Consider the following 22,401-nt stretch of genomic DNA (forward strand, 5'->3'; position numbering starts at 1 on the left):
GGATGTCATCCAAGAAACAGACGCACGTCTTGTAGAGGAGCCCCGCCAACACGTGATGCATGAAAGCTTGAAAAACGTGGGAGCCATTTTGCAATCCAAAAGGCATAACTCTATATTCGTAGGTGCCCAGGGGCGTGAACATGGCTGTCTTCCACTCATCTCCCTCCCGCATGCGAATGAGGTTGTATGCCCCTCGCAGGTCCAACTTGGTGAACACTCTGCCCTTCCGTACCTTTGCGAGGAGGTCGTCGATTCGGGGCATGGGGAAGTCCGATGGCTTGGTCACACTGTTCAAGATGCGAAAGTCCACTACAAGTCTTTTTTGGGGCGTGTCCCGCTTCTTAACAAAGAATACCGGACTGCCCCCCGCTGCCTTGGACTCTCGGATGAAACCGCGCTCCAAATTATGATCTATGAACTCTTTGAGTTCCTGCAGTTCGTCCTCAGACATGGAATACAGCTTCCCTTTGGGCAGCGCCGCCCCCGGCAGCAGGTCAATTTTGCAGTCATATGGTCTGTGGGGGGGTAGCCTGTCTGCCTCCTTCTCGCAGAAAACCTCCAAAAATTCTGCGTACTTGTGGGGAACCGCTTGCAGCGTGCCTAGCTGCAGCTGTGACTCCTCTTCCCCTCCTTCCTGCCTGGGCACGATGCAGTGTTCAGCGCAAAAGGAAGAGCCAAAGGTCAGCTGTCTCTGGTACCAAGCCAGCGTCGGGCTGTGCTTGTCCAGCCAACTCATGCCCAATACAATGGGCGTGTCCGATAGTTGAGTGACATTGAAGCTGATGATTTCCCTGTGATTCCCAAGTCGCATCACCATTGGTGGCGTCTGCTTCACCACTTGCCCCCCTAGCAGCTCCCTGCCATCCACCGTGACAACCTGCAGGGGCAGCGTGGCAGGCAGCAACTGTATAGCGTGCCGGTCGACAAAGTCCTGCCCTATAAAGTCCGCATTGCTTCCGGAGTCAATGGTGATTGGCACGTCCATGGTGATTCCATTGGGCAGCTGGAGCGACGCGGTGAGCCTCACTACCGGTTTGGGCGGGAGGAGGTCCATGGGCTGTAAAATCTCTGGGGACTGCTTCACTGACACGTCTGGCTGGGCCCCAGTGCCTCTTCCTCCAACCAGACTCCGTCGTTTCCCTGCTGTGGTTGTTCTTGCTGCGTTGCTGCAGTTACCATTGCTGAGGCTGCAGTGTGCTTGTGGAGCCTCTGGGGACACTCTTTCGCCATATGCTGTGGATCATCGCAGATGTAACACTTCCTGTTCCCTCTAGGAGGCTTCGCTTTCACTGCTGCCGGTGCTAGGGCTCTGGCTGCTGACTGAGCCCTTGCACCTCCAACCTCCATAGGTTCCGCTCCTCCTCCTGGCGGAGGCGTGGATTGCGCACGCGCTGCTTCTCTGGGAAGGAAGGAGGAGCCCCTGGCTGGTTCGCGCCCTCCACGCCCTTCGTCCCTGCTCCACGGACGTCCTTCCAGCCGCACCCCCACCGCCAGCGCCCTCTGAACGATCTCCTGCGTGGTCCGGGGTCTCTCCCCCCTCGCAATTTCATCTTTAACCGAGCCGTGCAATCCCTCCCAAAACAGGTCTCTTACAGGAGCCGAATCTCTGTCCCATTCCAGGGCACTGACCAAAGCGAAAAAGCGGGCATGGTACTGCCTTACGCTGGCCCTCCCTTGCTTCAGTCCATGTATCTGCTGCCGAGCAAGATCCACGTCAATGCTTGATAAAAAGCACCCATCCATCGCTTTAATAAAGGCATCCGCATTTTGGAGCGCCGGATCCTTATCTCTCCACAAATTGCGCAGCCATGCTTTAGCATCTCCATGCAAATGGGACATGATGAATCCCACCTTCTCTTGCTCATCTCTAAAGTCTTTGTTCAGCAGTTGCAGTGCACACATTACATCTGCTCTAAAGTTGGGGTACTGTTGCAAATTCCCATCGAAGTGAGAGACCAGACCGCCTGTTCGTCTCCCCAACCCAATCCCCTCCGGTTTGGGTGTCAGTTGCCCTTGCTTCGTAAGCACTTCCAACCTGACCTGGAGATCCCTGTAGGCGGCAGCTGCGTCCTCCTCTCTCTTCCTGGATGCAAGAGCCTCGGCATTCAGTCGTGTCACTGCTTCTCTGAGTTCCGCTATCTGCTGTTCGGCCGTCATGTTGTCTGCCGTTCGTGAGCTCGCTAGTAGGCACCCGCTTTCTCTCCTCTCCGCGAGGACGTAGATGCCCACAATTAGCAGATGGAGCTTACTGTCAGAGCTGCTTCCAGATCCTAGCTCACAGAGGATCACGCTAGCCAGCGATCATTAAATAAAAGTCTTTATTGAGTTACAGTTTCCATTCTCAAGCTGCTGCGTGCAACTCTACGTCTCATGGTTAGATCGGCGAAGCCCCATCTGAGTCTCCGCCCCTTGTACACCAACTTAATATCCTAGCCTTGCTCCACCTTTTCCGCCTGACTGTTCTTCTCTGGGTCCCTCTGCCCCCCGGGGTCTCTTCCTTCCGGGATTCCTCTGACGCTGACGCTGACCCCCCTGACTCTTCTCCCTCCTTTCGGCGGGCTTTAGGACCTGGCTCCCTTTCCGGGCTGCCTACTGCGCCACCTTCCTGTGCATTTGAACTTGGCACGCGCGCCCAACCTTCCACCTTCCGTCTGACCGTTTCTTCGCTCCCCGATGGAGGTGTGGCCACTCCTGACTCGTGCCCTCCCCCCTGTTGTGAGCTGCCAGCGCTTGATCCCTGGCGCCCTTCCTCTTCCCTGCTCTCTGGCGGTGACGCTGGTCCTGATTTCCAACTGCTCCCCTCTGAGTCCCCTCTGGCTCTATCTTCCTGGGGTGTCCCCCTAGGCTCCCCCCTTGCCCTGGCCACTGGTGCTCCTTTCTGTGAATCTTCTGATTCACTGGAAAGACTCGGAGATCTCGGGTCGTCGTCATCACTCATCTTTTCTTCTGCCTCCTCTCCCTCGCTCTCTGTTTCCTCCCTTGCCCTTGCCTCTGCTCCTGAACCCCTGACAATTATGAACACAAGAAGTTGGTAAAGTTAAGACTTAAATTTTAAACTTTAAGGTTTATTTTAATATAGAAAGACAGGATTAAAGTAGTTTAGAATTCTTTTTATGTCTTATTTTTTTGAAATATGGAAAGGAAAGGATTTGCTGGGATAATTAATAACTAGAATACAAAGGAAGGGAGGAGGAGGAGGTCTAAGAAAGAAGGTAATGACAGTTAAGGATTCGAAAATAATGAACTTGTTTTGTTTTTTTTCTCTATTTTTTTCTATATTCTCTATTTTCTCATATCTGTACCTTTATTTTTTGTATTTTTATTTTTTACCTTTTGTTTCTGTTTTGTTTTTGTATAAGTTTTGTATTTTTCAAATTTCAATAAATATTATTTTTTTAAAAAAAAAAAAGGACTAGCAGGGACACAGAGAGGGGACGACCATTTCCCGTTGTCTCAGACTGGCAAAATCACAAGTTCTTCCAGTATTGAGAAGGTAGGGCAAATTAGCTATGTAAAGCCTAAAGGTAATTGCCCATCACTGCTTTTTTCCCCCAGCACTCATTTGTATTTTTAAGCTCTCACGAAGGGCTACAGAGGAGGTGGTTAGGGTACAGGTATAAACCAAAACACATACACACAAACATACAAACACACCACAATCCAGTGCATGAGCTCATACTTAATGATGTACCTAATGGAGCTCCACAGACTATGGTCAATTTGCTCCAGATCAGGGTGATCAGTTACTTATTAAATGGATGTGCCCCAAAATAAATTGGAAATCTATTAAATGGATCATATAAATATTAAGAGTTCCACTTTCTTACAGATCTGGTTCATATTAAGTTTTCAATCATTCATGTCTTCCATGGTGTCCATTTATTATAATGTAGTCACACTAATCTTCTATGTAATTAATTTTCTAGTTCCTTTGCTAGATAAAATTAGGGTTGGTTTTTTTAAAAGGAAATTTTGACTTTTGTGCCATTAGATATGAGAGAGAGAGAGAGAGAGAGCGCACACTTATGGTACCTGAACCTGGATGTAGAATTCTGAACACTGCATCCATTTCTCTAGTCGTTTTCATAGGAAGAAAAAAAATACTATGAGAGGTATGGGTAGATAAGGTTACGTAACATACACAGGAGAATAGCTGGGAGATGGGGTGGTGGACAGATGGCATTTCAGTGCCCAAAGAAATGGAAGTAAAGGAGTAGTAGGTGAGATGGTGCCCTTCAGATGTCATTGACCAGATATGACTTGTATCTGTAGCTCTGGGAAGCACCAAACAGCTTGGGAGCCACTGTGTCTTTCCAGTTCAACTTGTTACTTGGGACCAAATTAAATCTGTTAAAAACAAAACTCTGTTGCCCCCATTCCCTATATACATAGCTATTCTTTCTTTCACAGAAGTGGATTAAATTTGCAGGCAAACTTGCTCCACCAAATCGTAGACAGATACATCCAGGTGTTTTCATGTAGGGAACTTTAAAGTCTGGTGTCTAAAAACACACACAAAAAGGAAATGTTTGTATATATTTTATTTTTGCCCATAATTGGATGCAAGATGCCGGATGGTCACCCCTGATGAGGGGATGAAGCCTGCCAAACTTTGGAATGGTGTTGGTTTTGCTGCAATGGTAGATGCTACCTGTTTGGGGGTGATTGCATATGAATCAAAGAGGGATGGGACATAGATCCCCAATAAATACTGGGGTAGGTGAAGGACAAGATGTGCCCCGGGTCCATGTATAAATAGATTTTCAGTGGAATTTTGGTTCAACCCTAGCCATGGGTCGGAATCTTCCACTGTACCCAAGTGCAGCAGACTAGCTTAGGTGGTCCCAAGGTATGCAAGATGGCACACACAGGCCTGTTCTACAACACCTCCTCACCACCCATGAGTTTCCAAGTAGTTTTCAAAGCAGTTTCACATCCATGTTGCACATTGCAACTTAAAACTTTTCTTTCCCATGAAGTTTTCCAGGATTGGCACAAAGTATGTAAGTTGTCATATATGTGTGATTGGTTTCTAGATTTGTCAATAGACTGTGTTGCTCATTTTCTCATTGGATGGATCTACAGGGTTCATTCATGTTCAACACCACTCAAAAGTTTGCACCAGGAAATACTGTGACAACCATTTTTTTCTCATTCCAAGGATCAATGTGGGGCAACATTCTCATTACATATTGCTGAAGACTGTTGTATTCTGTATGGCATCCTCTTTTAAAGCCCAGTGTAGCATTTACTCTTTAGGCTGAAAAGATTTGGAGTTGGGGTGGGAACAACAGTTGTCCAATGATCTATTATCATCTGTCCAAAACATATGTCATAAGCCTGTGAAATGGCAGTTTAGTATTTGTGTGTGTGCATTCTACATGCATTATGCATTAAGAGACAAGATGTATCTTAGAAATTTAGTTTCTAAAAATCCCAGGGATATAACTGAACCATTAAAAGAGACATTACAGGCAAACCATGCTGGTGATATGTTAACAGCAGATAAGGCCTCCTCGGTAGCTGCTCTCAGATTGTGGAGCTGACTCCCTTCCATGGGAAGCTAGGGCCTGCCCCCCACCCATTGCTTTCCTTTCACCGGTAGACAAACACTTGTTGCTATTGTTGTTGAGACAGGCCTTTGGGTGCCCAGTTACTGTTACGGCTGGGTTTTCTGAGGATGAGTGTTGTACATTGACTTGTGTGCTTAAAAGGTTTTCAGTGTTTTCCGTGTTGTTTCTAATAGTGTGTGGTTTTAGCTGTTTACATTCATGCTATGTGCCCCTTTGGGTGCTGAACAGGGAGAAAGGCAGGGTATTAAACAAACAAACAAACAAAGGCATCTCGAAAAGACAAAAAGGGGGGACAAAACAGAGCCATTTACCAGTCACAGAAAGCAGAGGTGGGTAAACACTTCTCTGACAAACTGATTTGTTATATATTTAAATATGAAACTCAGAAAATGAAATGTAGAAGTGTCCCTAGGGATGATGAATTTCAGTTTATACATATATTTCATTATTCCAGTCTTAGGTTCAGTTCACCACATTCCCTTTGCCTAATGAAAATTTCCCAGCAATTTAGCATGCACTTCTCCTAAAATGCACATCGTGTATGCAATTTTGCCTGAGAGCACATTTTTGCAAGTAAGTTGCCCCCCAATGTATCCATTTCTGTACACAAGCAGCTCAAACAAAGCCACTGAGATAACAATCAATGAACAGAGGAAGCTGTTTTATGCTGAAGCTGGGCAACTGGTATGTCCAATACTGCCTGCAAGGACTCGCAGCAGTTCTCTGGGTCTTCTGGTTAAAATCCTTCCCAGCTCCACCTGGAAGTTCTCAGGGTTCAACCTAGGACCTCTTTCCTGTAAACCCACTGAGCTACTGCCCATCCCCTGAGCTACTGCCCATCCCTATCTCCATATATTTTGACTCAGCCAAAACATTGAAAAGATGGCAGCTAATAAGATGTAGTGCTTTATCAGTTTGTCCCTGTTTTCACAGGTAAGACTGAATGTAAAAAAGAAGAAGACTGGTTTTTAGATCAGCAGGGAATCTTATATTATTACTACATTAGCTGAACTAAGGCAATTGGAGGATATCAATAAGAGCTTTCTTAGAATCGTTTGTTTGGAAATTCAAAAACAAAAACAAAAAAATCCCAACTAAATAACTGCATAGGGTGATTCTTGAGTTTCTAATCAACCACCGTGGCTGAGACCTTCTTGACTGACCGCAGCAACATGATTCTCTTGATATCCACAAAGGTCCTCTTCTTGGTTTCTGGGAGAAACTTCAAGATGAACAAAAAGGTGGCTAGGCAGATAGGAAAGTAAAGCAGAAAGCAGTAGGATCCAATTGACTTCTAGAGTTGGGAAGGAAATGGGGGAGGTTGGGTGGGGAGAGGGAGAGGGAGAGAGGAAGAGGGAGGGAGGGAGAGAGAGAGAGAGAGAGAGAGAGAGAGAGAGAGAGAGAGAGAGAGAGAGAGATGAGCATATCGTGGAAGCTTATTTACTTATCTGTCATGCACATGGTATATGTGTTTCTGTGTTTAGATCCTCATTCACACTCTGAAAGAGGGGAATGACAGTCAGTCTGGGGAAGCTTTAGGTTAGGCTACAGAATCAGTGTGAATTCTTCAACCCAGTCAGTTTATGGATGTCAGGTTTTGATATGGAGTCTGGAGAAGTACAATATGCTGGTACTGACATGTCAAAGAAGCAATCCAGAGGTTAGACATGGCCCACCAATCACACAGCCTGAATTTAGATATTGCTATACCCTTCCATGGCTGTGTTGTTGTTTAGTCATTTAGTCGTGTCCAACTCTTCGTCACCCCATGGACCAGAGCATGCCAGGCCTCCCGCAGTTTGGCCAAACTCATGTTCGTAGCTTCAAGAACACTGTCCAACCATCTCGTCCTCTGTTGTCCCCTTCTCCTTGTGCCCTCAATCCTTCCCAACATCAGGGTCTTTTCCAGGGAGTCTTCTCTTCTCAAGAGGTGGCCCAAGTATTGGAGCCTCAGCTTCAGGATCTGTCCTTCCAGTGAGCACTCAGGGCTGATTTCCTTCAGAATGGAGAGGTTTGATCTTCTTCCAGTCCATGGGACTCTCAAGAGTCTCCTCCAGCACCATAATTCAAAAGCATCAATTCTTTGGCGATCATCCTTCTTTATGGTCCAGCTCTCACTTCCATACATCACTACTGCAGAAGGCACCAAAACATGGGCACCTACACAGTAGCTCTGAGCCCCAGTCCACAATGCAATAGTTGGCATCCATTTGTCTCAGATGTGCCTTGGGGTGGGTAGGTGAGTGAAGCCAAACTGCTGGACAGTTACAGTGCCTGCTGTGGCTATAGAGACTAATATGGGAGAGGCATGTTTTGTTGCAGTTGGGGCAGATGAAGGAATCTGTTTGCACACTGACTTGTTAGCTTTGGTGCTTTATATGGCATCAAAAGAAAACAACCCAGAAATTTATAAACTGCTTCACAGCTTAAAGCTTCTAGGGGCAAGCAAATGGGGGGGGGGGCAACCATATTGCTTTATAATTGGGTGGATTTAATTAGAGGGGGAGGTAATGGTGCTACATGTGGCTGGGATTAATTTACCAGTGCAAACCACTGGCCATCTGTTTTATGTTTCCAATCCAGGGTCAACCTGGGGACCAACTCCTCACCCCAATCTGTTCCTGAATACATTTGTGGTCAGGGCTAATGTTTAATTAGGGTTTTAAAAGCCTTTCTAAACATGAAGTCAGGAGTTGGGTGCAGGAAGGAACCTTGTGTCTCCTTCCCCTCTCCCTACTGAGACTAGGGTGCCACCCCATCCCCGGTGTCATGGACTGGTTGGGCACAGAGGAATGGTGGGAGGAACAAGCTGAGGAAGCACCAAGGAAAGCTCAGAGCCCAGGGAGTGGTGGTGGGATGACGATGAGTGGTCACAGGGAGAAGGCTGGGAAGAGGAGATGCCAGAAGCTGAAGGGGTAGCAGGACTTGGTGAGCTGGGAGAGTCTGCGGCAGAGTGAAATCCAGAATCAAAGGCAGAAGCTGAAGCAGAGGAGGAGGGAGGTCAAGAGGCCAAGATGAGTTCGGCTGGTGAGGAGTCACAAGTGTCTCCTCCTTCTGCTGTGACAAGCTCCCCTCCCTCCTTTTCTCCCTGAACCAGAAGTGGCATGAAAAGGGCAGAGGAGAGATTGGCTGCATACAGGCACAGTCTCAGATTGCTTGGAAAAAGGCCTAGAGAGGAAGGGACTTAAGACTGTTGTGGGGAAGAGGGGACTTTCAGCCTCGACAACTGATTTTTGACAACAGTTGGTCCCTTACCTTTCCCACCCCGACCTGGCCACAGTGATCCATGCGGCGGTCACCTCCAGGCTTGACTACTGTAATTCGCTCTACACAGGGCTGCCCTTGAAGCTGTCCCAGAAGCTCCAGCGGGTGCAGAATGCTGCAGTGAGGCTCCTCACAGGGTCTCTGCCATGGGAGCATATTCACCCAGTGCTTTTCCAGCTGCACTGGCTCCCAGTGGAGTACAGGGTCAGATTTAAGGTGCTGGTTTTGACCTTTAAAGCCCTTCAGGGCCTAGAACCCTCGTACCTACGGGACCGCCTCTCCTGGTATGCCCCACGGAGGACCTTAAGGTCCATAAATAGCAACACCCTAGAGGTCCCGAGCCCTAAGGAAGTTAGATTAGCCTCAACCAGAGCTAGGGCCTTCTCAACACTGGCTTCGGCCTGGTGGAATGCTCTGTCTCATGAGACCAGGGCCCGGCAGGATCTGATTTCTTTCCGCAGGGCCTGTAAGACAGAGTTGTTCCACCTGGCCTCTGGCTTAGAATCAGTTTGATTCCCTTCCCCTCTTTCTTTTTCCTTTCTCCTCCTGTGAAGAGGCTGCATCCTAATGTTTTAATGTTGTATTTTAATCTTGTTTTTTAAATTGTATTTTAATCAACTTCTTCTTCTTCTTCTTCTTCTTCTTCTTCTTCTTCTTCTTCTTCTTCTTCTTCTTCTTCTTCTTCTTTTCATGGAGTAAGACCACAGGGAATGAACTCTTCTGCTCATTACACCTGACAGTCAACCAAGTCTGTAGTGAACCTGGTAATAATGAGTTAACTCCAACATGCACAGTGTGATTTATTGCTGGCTCACTCCTGACACCCAGATCCTAAAGGAAAGCTGCTTGCACAGTATCACCCACACCCAGCTGTTGAGCAGAAGGGGTCATGTGGGGAGGAGGAAGCATCCAGCAGTCATGCAGTTTTCCCCCACCCTGCCTGCCTCTCCCTCATGCCTAATTCCCCACCCCCAACAGCCATGGATTGTTCTGGGCCATGCAATGTGACCTGCAGTCAAATGTGGCTGTCTGAACCTGACTCATCCAAAAACTGAGTCCCTCCAAATAGGCCCGATTTGTTTCAGGCCTCAGCCAAATCTGCTGCACAGCCCTAAAGCAAACCATGAACTCCCCGTCAAAACTGACCATCAAAATCACTCACCTCTGTGTGATAAAAAAGCACTCCTGATACAAAGTTCATGAACCAGTGCACAAAGCCCGCAATCACAAAGCCTGAGGCCCGCGATGTCTGAAGGAACAGCTCCAATACAATTAGACACGGAGTTGAATCTTGGTAGAGAGAAAGGATTCAGAACATTGAATGCAACGTTTTCACTGACTCAGTAATTTATCTTTCCTATTCATATCCTTTACATCCTCCATGGAGCTTAGTACTTACTTGGGCCAATGCACTGTGCAAGGAGAAATAAGAGAATAAAAACTGTGCTGAAATACGCCATCTCTCTTATGGTGTCCTGTTAGAGAAAGTTGGGTATATGTCAGTTATGTATTACTAAAGTTGCTAACTACCATTTACATAGAGTAGGGGTTGCCAACATGGTGCCCTCCACAAGTTGCTGAGCCACAACTTCGGTCATCCCTGTCCATTTCACCATGCTGATCGAGGATGATGGGAGTTTGGGGTCTACCACACTGATTACCCCCTTGATCTCAAGGATGTCCCTTCTTTACAATTGCCATGTCTTTTCCCACAGCATTGCTGGCCCACGGAATGCAACAGGTGCCACAGAAAATCAAGAGCGAAGCCCCTGTGAGATCCCTTGTAATGGGGGAAATCAAAATGCATGATCCTGGGAGTCATTTTGGACTTACAGCTGTCCATGGAGGTGCAGGTTAATTCCGTGTCCAAGGTGGCTGTCTACCAGCTCCACCTGGTATGTAGGCTAAGACCCTACCTGCCCGCAGACTGTCTCGCCAGAGTGGTGCATGCTCTAGTTATCTCCCGCTTGGACTACTGCAATGCGCTCTACGTGGGGCTACCTTTGAAGGTGACCCAGAAACTGCAATTAATCCAGAATGTGGTAGCTAGACTGGTGACTGGGAGTGGCCGCCGAGACCGCATAACACCGGTCCTGAGAGATCTGCATTGGCTCCCAGTATGTTTCCGAACACAATTCAAAGTGTTGGTGCTGACCTTTAAAGCCCTAAACGGCCTCGGTCCTGTATACCTGAAGGAGCGTCTCCACCCCCATCATTCAGCCCGGACACTGATATCCAGCGCCGAGGGCCTTCTGGCGGTTCCCTCATTGCAAGAAGTGAGGTTACAGGGAACCAGACAGAGGACCTTCTTGTCATTGGCGCCTGCCCTGTGGAACGCCCTCCCTTCAGATGTGAAGGAAATAAGTAGCTATCTTGTCTTTAAAAGACATCTGAAGGCAGCCCTGTTTAGGGAAGTTTTTAATATTTAATGCTGTATTGTTTTTAACATTCGATTGGAAGCTGCCCAGAGTGGCTGGGGAAACTCAGCCAGATGGGCGGGGTATAAATAATAAATTATTATTATTATTATTATTATTATTATTATTATCATCATCATCATCATCATCATCATCATCATCCAAATGACTTTTCCAGGAAAAATCTGCAATTCCTTGTCACTCACATCTTGAAGCTTTCACACCCAAACCTACTGGATTTTAAATTTCAGAGTCTGCACTGGACATCCAATGAAGCTGAATATTGGAAGTTCAGGACGGATAAAAGGAAGTCCTTCTTGCAACACACAGTTGAACTATGGTACTCACTCCCCACAGTGACGGCCACATGCTTGGATGGCTTTAAAAGGGGATTAGACTAGTTCATGGAGGAGAGGGCTATTGATGGCTACCAGTTACTCTGCACATACATACTAAAGGGGAGGGTGCCCAGGTTCAAAAGGCTATACAGATGCCCAAACTTTTTGAATTACCCACCTGCAATTCCACAGTAATTGCTAACAGAACACAGAGGATGCCGCAGATCCCAAAGCCAGAGAGAAGCAGAATCTTCCGCCCCACAGACTCAACTAAAAACATCTAGAGAGAGAGAGAGAGAGAGAGGCAAAGAAGCAGGTAAGAGGCCATCATGAGCCAGGAAGGTGTAATAAATAGCAAGTGGGATTCTGGCCTGGTTCAAACACTTGCTTGGCCAAGGTTCATAAATCAATGTTTGCTCACTGTTCCCTCAGTGGCCACGGCTCCTCCTCTCTTGAGCTCCGGAAGAGCCTGCCACTGATGCTGCACCTCAGTCCACTCAGCGCTTGGCCTCCTCCACCCCCTCAGTATTGGGGGGTGATGAGCCCCCTGATCAACAATATTGAGGGGGCTGAAGACAAGTCAGCCCTAAGGAGTTGGTGCCTATGGGTACCAGGAACTGCAGCTCCAAGAAGGATAATCTACAGCACCAATGGTTCCTTGGGGAGAAGCCATGTGCGTTAAATGTATGGTGATGGAACCTTAGAATCCAATAATTGTACAGTTGGGAGGGACCACAGGGATCATCTAGTCTGACCCTCTGCAATGCAAGAATCTTTGTGTGGCTTAAACCCACAACCCTGAGATTTTAGAGTCTCATGCTCTACCGAATGAGCTAAGATGAGAGAGAGAAGAGTCGGGAGATGCTTACCGAAAATATGTTTGCCAGGCAGAAACTCACAGTGGTAGCTATACTCATGAAGCGGACATTGTCTTTTCCCATATGTGTATACGTGTAGGTTCTCTCTGAATAATAGTAAGCCTGAAATTAGACCAGAACAATCAGAGGTTTTAGTTCAATTTGTTTATTTGTTTATTACATTTCTGTCCCACCCTCCCTCCCAATGGAGTCCATGGCTGAGAACATCAAATGTTAAAAGAAGTACAATCAATTAAAACTGTAATGATTTAATTATTAAAAGTGCTGGGGTGCTTGATAGTTGCAGACCTGGAGAACAGAATATCAACCGAGTGCAGAGAATATGACCATCTCCCTAGATAAACAGCATGAATGACTGGTGTCATCGCCTGTGAACTTTGTGTTCAAAACAAGTCTTTGTTTCACCTGACTCAACCTCAGAACACCTTGGCCTGCATCTCTCTTACCGCAATGACTCCAGTGAGATGCTGGGAAGCCATCAAGGTAATTACAGTGATGACTTGCCATCGCAGGCTTCTCTTCCAGAGCAATTTGGGCGTGTTCAAGGGCTTTTCTGCCTTCGCAGCAAAGAACTCCTCGCGGAGCTCGTCCATCTCGTCCTCCACGTCTTCCCGTCCTCTCAACATCTGCAAGGCTAGGTGGGAGTAGAGGAAGAAAGGAGGTGACTTCTAAGATAAGCAAAGGGGTCAGTGGAAGTGAAGTTTTTTAAACACCTAATTAAAGGCAGTGCAAAGCCCCTGTGTTAATCACAACATCAGGATAAAAGGAATGATACAATAATGACGGAGTGCTGAGATCCCATTACAGGAGTAAGGAATCTCCAGCCTGCGGGTCACTCTTGCCCCATTGAGGTTCCCAGCTTAGCCAACAAAGTTATTTTGGGCAAGCTGTGCCCACCCACACCTACACCGAATGCCAAACAGGCAAGGGAGGGGCCTGACCAAAAGGGCAGGGCTTGACCAAAACTACTTTGTGCAGCTCACGAAGCGCCCAACAGCCAGCTGGTTGTTGAGAGCCATTGATATGCTGGGTGTGGCGTTTGCCTCCTAGGTGGGTCATAAGGAAAGGGTTAAAATGAGTGTGATGTGATTGGCCAGTGGAAACTGATAGGGGGAGTTAGAGTGGGTGTTGTGTGAAAGTCAGTTGAGGGTTGGGAGTTGGAGAAGGAAGAGGGATGATATAAGTCTGTGGGTTGGTCGAGTGGTGTGGTGAGAGAGTGAGAGGAACTGTTAGGACTGTTAGGTGGCGTCAGATAGATAGATAGTTGGGATAATCAGTTTGAAGTTGTTAGGAACTAATAGGACAGTTAAGGAACTAAGATTAAGAAACAGCCAAGAAAAAATAACTGAAACCATAAGCTTGTTCATGCCTATAAAATAAACTTGATTATTTGTTAATGTTAACAACTGTCTGGACTCCGTGTGTACCTGTGAGAAACGGGTTGGTGGCAGCAAAGAAAGCAATTACAGTGGTGGCACAGGGTCAATAGACCGTCAAACGTCCAGGGACCCTGTGTGATCACCACACTGGGCAAAGCAGAGACCAAACGCTAAGCAGGATTGCTCCTCTTTTGTATCATCTGATGCAAAGGGGGAGCGATCTTGTTGAGTAGCAAACTCTCTGGTGCAGCTGAACGCAACAGTAAGCAGGATTTCCCCCTCCCCTGTTGAAAGTGGGAAGAGTCTACTTACCACTGTGCTCAGGAGAGTGATTGGGTCTTTCTGCTGCTCCACCTTTAAAAGATGGCTCCAGCAATCTTTAAAAGGGTAGGTGAAACACTTTCCCATGCTCAAATGGGAGATGTTGACCTGTGGGGGGGGGGGCAACCCACCCATCAACCATGTGATGTCATCAGGATGTTATGGGATTGACAGGTAGCTTGCCCCATCCACATGTCAACATTGGCCCACTGGCCCCTGGAGCTGAAAAAGTTCCCTACCCTTGTCTGATGGGATGGGCAAATGTTCTTCAGGCTGTGGGGTACCCTCGCTGTGTATGCTGCCCACACCCAGTGGTCCCAGTACATCTCAAAGTATTGTAAAGCTATCCACCATTCCTAATGGGATCCTAAATATGAGTTGCCCGGGAATTATCACAGGAGCTTTGCATGGTGTCCACTCCTAAAGGTCCCAGTACAGATGATAGTATTTTACCTTCTCTTGCACCATCTTCATCCTTCTTCTGAATGTATAAGTACCTAGGACTTTCAGGAATGAAGGGCAGTAGGAAGACCTGACACACTGGCATGACCCCAGCAAAGCACATCAGAATCGGCCAACCTGTGCAAGAAGGGTAACTGATGATATTGCGAACAATAAACGAACGGGGATTGTGCTTCTGATACAGCAAAGGGTGCTCTTCTCTAAATTACCTCTTTCATTCCCCAGGACTTCCCGAAGAGCGAGGGTCTGAGCCAACAAGACACCAATGGAAAAAAAGAAGTTGGCCATCATGGTTATGCATCCTCGCAGCTCTACAGGCGATATCTCGCCAATGTATATGGGAACAGCACTGTAGATTATTCCTGGTTAGATGATAAATCAAGGGATAATCATGATCTGCATGTGACATGATGTATATAAACATCTGAATATCTCCACGGTGTATAGGAGACCCTAGTGGGAAGTAACAGGAATTGGTCAGCACCACAAAATGTTCCCCACGAAGGTATGCAAAATGCCAACCAGTTTTTTCTGATCTGCATGAGACATCACTGTGTTAAATGATGCGGAGACATGGCAGGTAACAGCATAAGTTATGGGAATGTGTTTAATGAAAATCATCATCATCACCAACATCACTCAATCCAGTACCCTGACTCACCTGAGCATATTCCAGTCACCAAGCGTGCAACCATTTTGAATTCATATGTAGTTACCTCATGTGTGCAACCCATGAGTACAGCAGAGAGAATGGACAAAACATTAGTAATAATCAAAGTACCTTTCCTGAAAAGACAAGGAAAGCAGAAAGGTTTGTGTGGGTTGGGAGTTGCTAGTGAAGATATGATACCACCAAAAGAGCAGCAGTAGGAGAGCAGCTATGGAATTGCAATAAGGCCTTCAGCATTCTATGGATACTTGGTTCTGCGCTTTGCTAGTTATGGGTGGAGACCTGCAAGGCACTGACTGCCCTACTCTTAAGCACTTTAAAATTATCCAAGCCCTTTCTAGGATTTCAGCAGACATTGCTCACATGTTTCCATGAGGTCTCGTAAGTTGGCTTTTGCAACCCTGCTATGTTCCCGCGAGGGGTGCAGAGCTTGGGATCATTTACATGGAAGCTTGTGCTCTACCTCTGAGCTACCTTTCTAAAGGGTATATCATAAGGCCAGTTATTAGATGCTACTGCAGAGATGTAGGTCTGCAGCAACTGTATTTCCTCACTTCCCCTGAAGCAGGCATAGGCAAACTCAGCCCTCCAGATGTTTTGGGACTACAACTCCCATCATCCCTGACCACTGGTCCTGTTAGCTAAGGGTGATGGGTGTTGTGGTCCCAAAACATCTGGAGGGCTGAGTTTGCGTATGCCTGCCCTGAAGCTTACTGCTTGGTCCCTCTCCAAGGTGCTGATCCTTCTTATCTTCCTTTCTTGTCTGCCTAGAACTTTGAAACTTTACTTAGCCCTGGTGACTATATCCTCAACTATCTGAGTCACTATGGGGATCGCAGACCAGTTGATGGTGGTTACAAGTGTGGGGAGGCACCCAGAGCATGCTTTTTAAAGTGAGTAGAGAATGAGACTCTTAATCACAGGGTCGTGGGATTGAATTCCACATTGGGCCAAAGATACCTGCAATGCAGGGGGTTGGTCTAGATGGCCCTTGTGATCCCTTCCAACTCTACAATTCTATGATTCTATTTCCATTCATCTTGCAGATTTATAACCATGTTGTGGCCAAAAGCTATCAAAGCCGCAGACGATAAAACAAAATACAAAAGATACTGCCTCAAGAATCTAAGAACAATAAGAAACATTTCAGGAGTTCTACAGGTAGTATTCCATTATAGAATTGGGTAACACGTCAGGGAAAGCTTTCTTAAGTTATTAGTAGCTGTATTGTGGGCTTTCCATAGGCATCTGCAGACATTCCATGGGCACCTGTAGGCTATCGTGAGGACAAGATGCTGGAACTAGATGGGCCTTTGGCCTGATCCAGCAGGGCCCGTCTTATGTTCTTCTTATGACCTCCTCCCCCTTCATGGGCCATTTGGTATCTGTGGTGGTGAGCAATGCGAGAGATCAGGGCATGTAGGTCAGAAGCAACTCATTTCCCCATCATCAGTCATGATTCTGTCTATACCTGCCACATCTATCCTCCAGGACGCCAATCAGAAGTGCCCCAAATGTACCTCCCAGTGGATATAAAGCGATGGAGGAGGACATCAAGAATAACTTGATGTTAGGGTTCATCTTCGGAGGGAAAGTGGTTACGTTATAAAAGTCTTTTATGAGCTAGGAGAGAAGCACAGAAAAGTCGATGTTAGGACAGCACTACACATCACATGACAGCAGAATCTCAACAGTTGTGACCAGGGATAGGAGAGTCTGTCAATCTCTCTCAATTTCTCATTTGTCCCTTCTTAAATTCAGTCCTCTTCCGGTCCATATCAGTTTGTGATGTTTTTGAAGTCCTCATGAAAATTCAACCACCTTTAAGTGTGGATTTCTCTAAATTTACAAATGTTTATGCTATTTTGTCTCCCCCTCCCTCCCTTATAACACCAGAAATTGAGGAAATCCAATGGATCTAAATGTTGGAAGATTCAGGAGAGTCAAAAGAAAGCACTCCTTCAAGCAGCACAGTCGCTGTTGATGGCACTGACAGTCACTAACTTGGACAAACTCATGTAGAATTAGACTGTCAGTGACTGCTAGCCACAATAGCTATGGCTTACCTCCACTTTCAGAGGCACAACAAATTACCCCTTAGGGAACACAGCCCACAAAATAAAAGAAGCCATTTGTACCACAGAAGGGGAGTAGATCAGCCAGATGTTGTAACCATAGGTTGCAGACAGGAGGCAGGCAGCAAACAACACCCAAAGAAGTGTCATTGACAAGTCCTACAGGAAGAAGTAGGAGATACTGTGATGAGACAGGGCAAAATACTTGCATTTCTTTCTTGTTAATTAGGTGTATTTACAACCAAGAAGCAGAAAGATAGAATAAAGACAGAGGTGCATTCAGTCCTCAAGGGAGGTACATTTGGTGGACATGCAGATATTCCTTGACAATTACAACTTTTGTGGAGATGTAACATAGTGGAGAGTTTTGACCAAACGTGATCCACCTGGAGGAGGAACCGGCAAGCCACTCCAGTATCCCTGCCAAGAAAACTTCATGGACAAAGACAACAGGCATATAAAAGTTATGATGCTGGAAGATGAGCCCCTCAGGTCGGAAGGTGTCCAACATGCTACTGGGGAAGAGCGGAGGACAAGTACAAGTAGATCCAGAGCTGATGAAGCGGCTGGGCCAAAGCCGAAAGGACGCTCAGCTGCGGATATGCATGGAAGCGAAAGGAAAGTCCAATGCTGTAAAGAAAAATATTGCATAGGAACCTGGAATGTAAGAACCATGAACCTGGGTAAGTTGGATGTGGTCAAAAATGAGATGGCAAGAATAAATATTGACATCCTGGGCATCAGTGAACTAAAATGGACGGGAATGGGCGAATTCAGTTCGGATGACTATCATATCTACTACTGTGGGCAAGAAACCCGTAAAAGAAATGGAGTGGCCCTCATAGTCAACAAAAGAGTGGCGAAAGCTGTACTGGGATGCAATCTCAAAAATGATAGAATGATCTCAATACGAATCCAAGGCAGACCTTTTAACATCACAGTAATCCAAGTTTATGCACCAACTACTGGTGCTGAAGAAACTGAAATTGACCAATTCTATGAAGACTTACAACACCTTATAGAAATGACACCAAAGAAGGATGTTCTTCTCATTATAGGGGATTGGAATGCTAAAGTAGGGAGTCAAGAGATAAAAGGAACAACTGGCAAGTTTGGCCTTGGAGTTCAAAATGAAGCAGGGCAAAGGCTAATAGAGTTCTGCCAAGAGAACAAGCTGGTCATCACAAACACTCTTTTCCAACAACACAAGAGACGACTCTACACATGGACATCACCAGATGGGCAGCATCGAAATCAGATTGATTATATTCTCTGCAGCCAAAGATGGAGAAGCTCTATACAGTCAACAAAAACAAGACCTGGAGCTGACTGTGGCTCAGATCATCAGCTTCTTATAGCAAAATTCAAGCTTAAACTGAAGAAAGTAGGAAAAACCACTGGGCCGGTGAGATACAATCTAAGTCAAATCCCTTATGAATACACAGTGGAAGTGAGGAACAGGTTCAAGGATTTAGATTTGGTGGACAGAGTGCCTGAAGAACTATGGATGGAGGTTCGTAACATTATACAGGAGGAGGCAACTAAAACCATCCCAATGAAAAGAAAATGCAAGAAAGCAAAGTGGCTGTCCAACGAGGCCTTACAAATAGCGGGGGAGAGAAGGCAAGCAAAATGTGAGGGAGATAGTGAAAGATACAGGAAATTGAATGCAGATTTCCAAAGAATAGCAAGGAGAGATAAGAAGGCCTTCTTAAACGAGCAATGCAAAGAAATAGAGGAAAACAATAGAATGGGAAAAACCAGAGATCTGTTCAAGAAAATTGGAGATATAAAAGGAACATTTCGTACAAAGATTGCCATAATAAATGACAAAAGTGGAATGCTGTATCTGAAACCTGGGAAACAATTACACAGAAACTTTGATTTTCAATGTGTTATAAACCCAGTACCTTGAATGCAGCCTCCAGGCTCACCCGTTTCTTGGGTTTTTTACTAGTTGGCGCCTCCTTTTTGTCCATGGTTTCCTGAGTAGAAGTCATAAAATAGGTTCACCTGGGGGGAAATAAGATAGCGTTGTTGGTAGAAGGCAGCTGATCAGATGCGTGCAGGAAGTCCCTAAGCAAGGTATGGAGGCAAGGCACTTATTTGTCTCTGTGATGGCCACCTTACAGCCTCCCTAGGGTCTTCCCAGCTAAGACAGAATGCACTCCTCTGCTCAGCTGACTCCCCCCCCCCTTTAAAGAGCTGCTGCCATGATAGATACAGGGGTTAATTATTGCCATGAGGCTCTCCCTTATCATCCAATTTCCAAATCTCCCTGGAGTCTCCCTAAAAGTAGTGTGGAATGAAATCTTCTAAGCATGAGGGCATCGTGTTAGCTATTCAAATGGGGAGATTGGAAGGCAGGTAAAGACCACCACTTCAAGGCCTACTCAAACTGAATTTCCCCCTTTGGGGTGATCTACCATCATCTGCACTGTGTGAAGCATCCCAGTGTGTTTTCAGTACATAGATACCCTTTTCTGTGTCTTTAACATATGCAAATAAATGTTACTTTTAAACTGCCCTTCTAGAACCTATATCCTGAATGAATAAGTAACTGACCCAGAGTGATTCTGGGGCTCTCTTGATGCAACTCGGCTGAAGCCTGAATCATCTCCCCTGAATCAACCCAGTTCATCTTGGGATTTGACTGAATCTGGTACACAGCCTTAGTTCGGGCAACAGGATCAGCCAGAGAACTGGGAAGTAATGAGATCTGCCTGGAGAAATCCTTCAACCATGCAGAGGGTAGATCCCACAGGATGGAAGACAAATAGGCCAAGAGCACCCAGACTTACCATAGCTTTCTGTAACTTGTGAGTAGGGAAAAACTGAGCCCAGCACAACTGTTCTGTAGAAATAAGGCATTTCAGAACCTCTAAGAGAATTCTGGGAGACAATCAAGGGAAGGGCATCAGAAGGTTCCAGGAAAAGCTGTTGGAAGGTGACACAATGCAATGATGGAATGTGGATTAGCTGCTGGTGTGGCAGAGCTGGAAGGTGAACGAACTATGAATCAAGAAGTCCTCCTGCCATTATTGATTAAAGTGCAGAGTGTTGGAGGACCGGAACATTCGCAGGGAAACCAAAATGCTTGTTTACAAAGCTATTGTACTACCAACCTTACTGTATGCATGTGAAACATGGACCACTTACAAACGCCATCTCCAACTTCTCGAAAGATTCCATCAACGGTGTCTACGAAAAATCTTACACATCACTTGGGAAGACAGGCAAACTAATATCAGTGTACTGGATGAAGCAAAGATCACCAGTGCTGAAGCAATGATTCATCAACATCAACTTTGTTGGACTGGTCATGTTGTGCGGATGCCTGATGATCGTCTTCCAAAGCAACTACTCTATTCCAAACTGAAAAATGGAAAGTGTAACACTGGTGGTCAACAAAAGAGGTTTAAAGACTGTCTCAAGGCAAATCTTTAAAAATGTAGTATAAACACTGACAATTGGGAAACACTGGCCTGTGGGGGCTCCAGTTGGAGAACAGCCTTTACCAAAAAGTGTCATGGACTTTAAAGACACTCGAACTCAGAACGCAAGGGAGAAACATGCAAAGAGGAAGGCATGCTTGGCAAATCCACATCGTGATCAGTTCCCACCCCAGAACCAAGGTCCCCACTGTGGAAGGACATGTGGGTCCAGAATTGGCCTCCACAGTCACTTACGGACTCATTGTTAAAACTGTGTTCATGGAAGACAATCTTACTCGGCTACGAATGATTGCCGAAGAAGAAGAAGACTTTATGGCCTTAGCCAAGCCACATAATCCCTTAGCCTTGTTTTCCATCTGCAATTTTTAAGGTGTTTTAAATACTTTGTTGATTTATTTTCATAGAAACATTGAATGGGACAGTTGGAAGGGTTAGGGTTAGAAGAAGGGTGGGATATAAATTTAATAAACAAGCAAACATAAGTTATACACTCATACTGACCTACTTTTAAAGGATCCTTATTAGGATTGCAGTGTGATGTTAGGCATAGGAGCCAACTCCTAGGGGCCAAGGAGTCTTCTCCCCCCCAAAAAATAAAATATTTGAGGGGGCTACCCACCAAAAAAGTTGATGGACATTGCCATTCAAATTGTGTGTGTGCATCGTGTCACGTGATTGATTACGCGTGGTGGGGCTTACTTGCTCCCCCCCAATATATTTTATTCAAGTTGGCACCTCTGATGTCAGGGAAGCTTTTGAAAGTGCTACCTTCAAATATATAAACCCCAACATTTTCCCATTTGAAAACAGACACCTGCTTTGAGATCGCTCCAATTCTCATGTCAAGCAGTTGTGTTCCAGCCATTTTACCTCTTAGTTGTTTGTTGTTGGAAGCATATTATGAAATGGTTTACTCTGCTGAAGCCTCTCTATTGATTTAAAAGCTAGTGGGGGGGTGGCCTACAGAATTGTCTTACAGTGTGTTCCTTATAAATCTTTTATTCAAGTTTTAAACATGCAAAATCTGCCACCTGGTCATGTTCTTCACCAATACGATGAGATATATTGCACAGTGGTACCTTGGTTCTCGAACTTAATCCGTTCCTGGAGTCCATTTGACTCCAGAAACCGTTCGAAAACCAAGGCGCGGCTTCTGATTGGCTGCAGGAGCTTCCTGCAGTCAAGCAGAAGCCCCATTGGACGTTCGTCTTCTGAAAAATGTTTGCAAACCGGGGCACTTACTTCCGGGTCTGCAGCATTCAGGAGCCAAAATGTATAAATACCAAGGCATTCAAGAACCAAGGTACGACTGTATTCCTATTTCAAACAGAGGAATTAGTCTAAAAACATATCTGTACACGAGAATTGAGACTGACAAATTTTAGGCATTTCTGTATTCTCTTTCGCTCTCTTTTTTTTTGGGGGGGGGGGATGCAGAAAGGACTGGCCTGTCTGCAAGCTATGGTGTATTCCCAATAAACTCATTGTAAGTGTACCAGGATCTCTCATCTTGTGCCATGCAGCCCATTCTGGGAGCAGGGAAATTCCAGTGGCCAGACTATAGTTTGA

The 22,401-nt window shown here is 46.0% G+C and overlaps 1 protein-coding gene across 1 annotated transcript; it reads right to left on the bottom strand.

Annotated features, from left to right (window-relative positions):
• Positions 1-6,217: 6,217 nt before the first annotated feature.
• Positions 6,218-20,290, bottom strand: LOC308480817 (solute carrier family 2, facilitated glucose transporter member 5-like). The gene is made up of 13 exons (XM_081012696.1): positions 20,179-20,290; positions 19,288-19,390; positions 17,441-17,536; positions 16,774-16,925; positions 15,294-15,418; positions 14,842-14,994; positions 14,624-14,749; positions 12,917-13,104; positions 12,462-12,572; positions 11,771-11,872; positions 10,237-10,312; positions 10,000-10,127; positions 6,218-6,867 (listed from the first exon to the last, which is right to left on the bottom strand). Exons 2-13 carry the CDS (start codon positions 19,375-19,377, stop codon positions 6,700-6,702), a joined length of 1,515 nt encoding a protein of 504 aa, XP_080868822.1. The 5' UTR covers positions 19,378-19,390; positions 20,179-20,290; the 3' UTR covers positions 6,218-6,699.
• Between the last annotated feature and the right edge of the window lie 2,111 nt (positions 20,291-22,401).

Source organism: Podarcis pityusensis, assembly GCF_964106645.2.
Source record: "Podarcis pityusensis genome assembly, chromosome: 7".
Taxonomy (NCBI): domain Eukaryota; kingdom Metazoa; phylum Chordata; class Lepidosauria; order Squamata; family Lacertidae; genus Podarcis; species Podarcis pityusensis.

What these genes read in the sequence shown, in the direction of transcription:
- LOC308480817 (XM_081012696.1), bottom strand. Translation starts at nt 19,377, where the DNA reads ATGACTTCTACTCAGGAAACCATGGACAAAAAGGAGGCGCCAACTAGT. An exon ending in ATCTCACTGGAGTCATTGCG is followed by an intron (nt 12,573 to 12,916) that starts GTAAGAGAGATG and finishes GTCTAATTTCAG; the next exon opens with GCTTACTATTATTCAGAGAG. An exon ending in GCCTGGCAAACATATTTTCG is followed by an intron (nt 11,873 to 12,461) that starts GTAAGCATCTCC and finishes CTCTCTCTCTAG; the next exon opens with ATGTTTTTAGTTGAGTCTGT.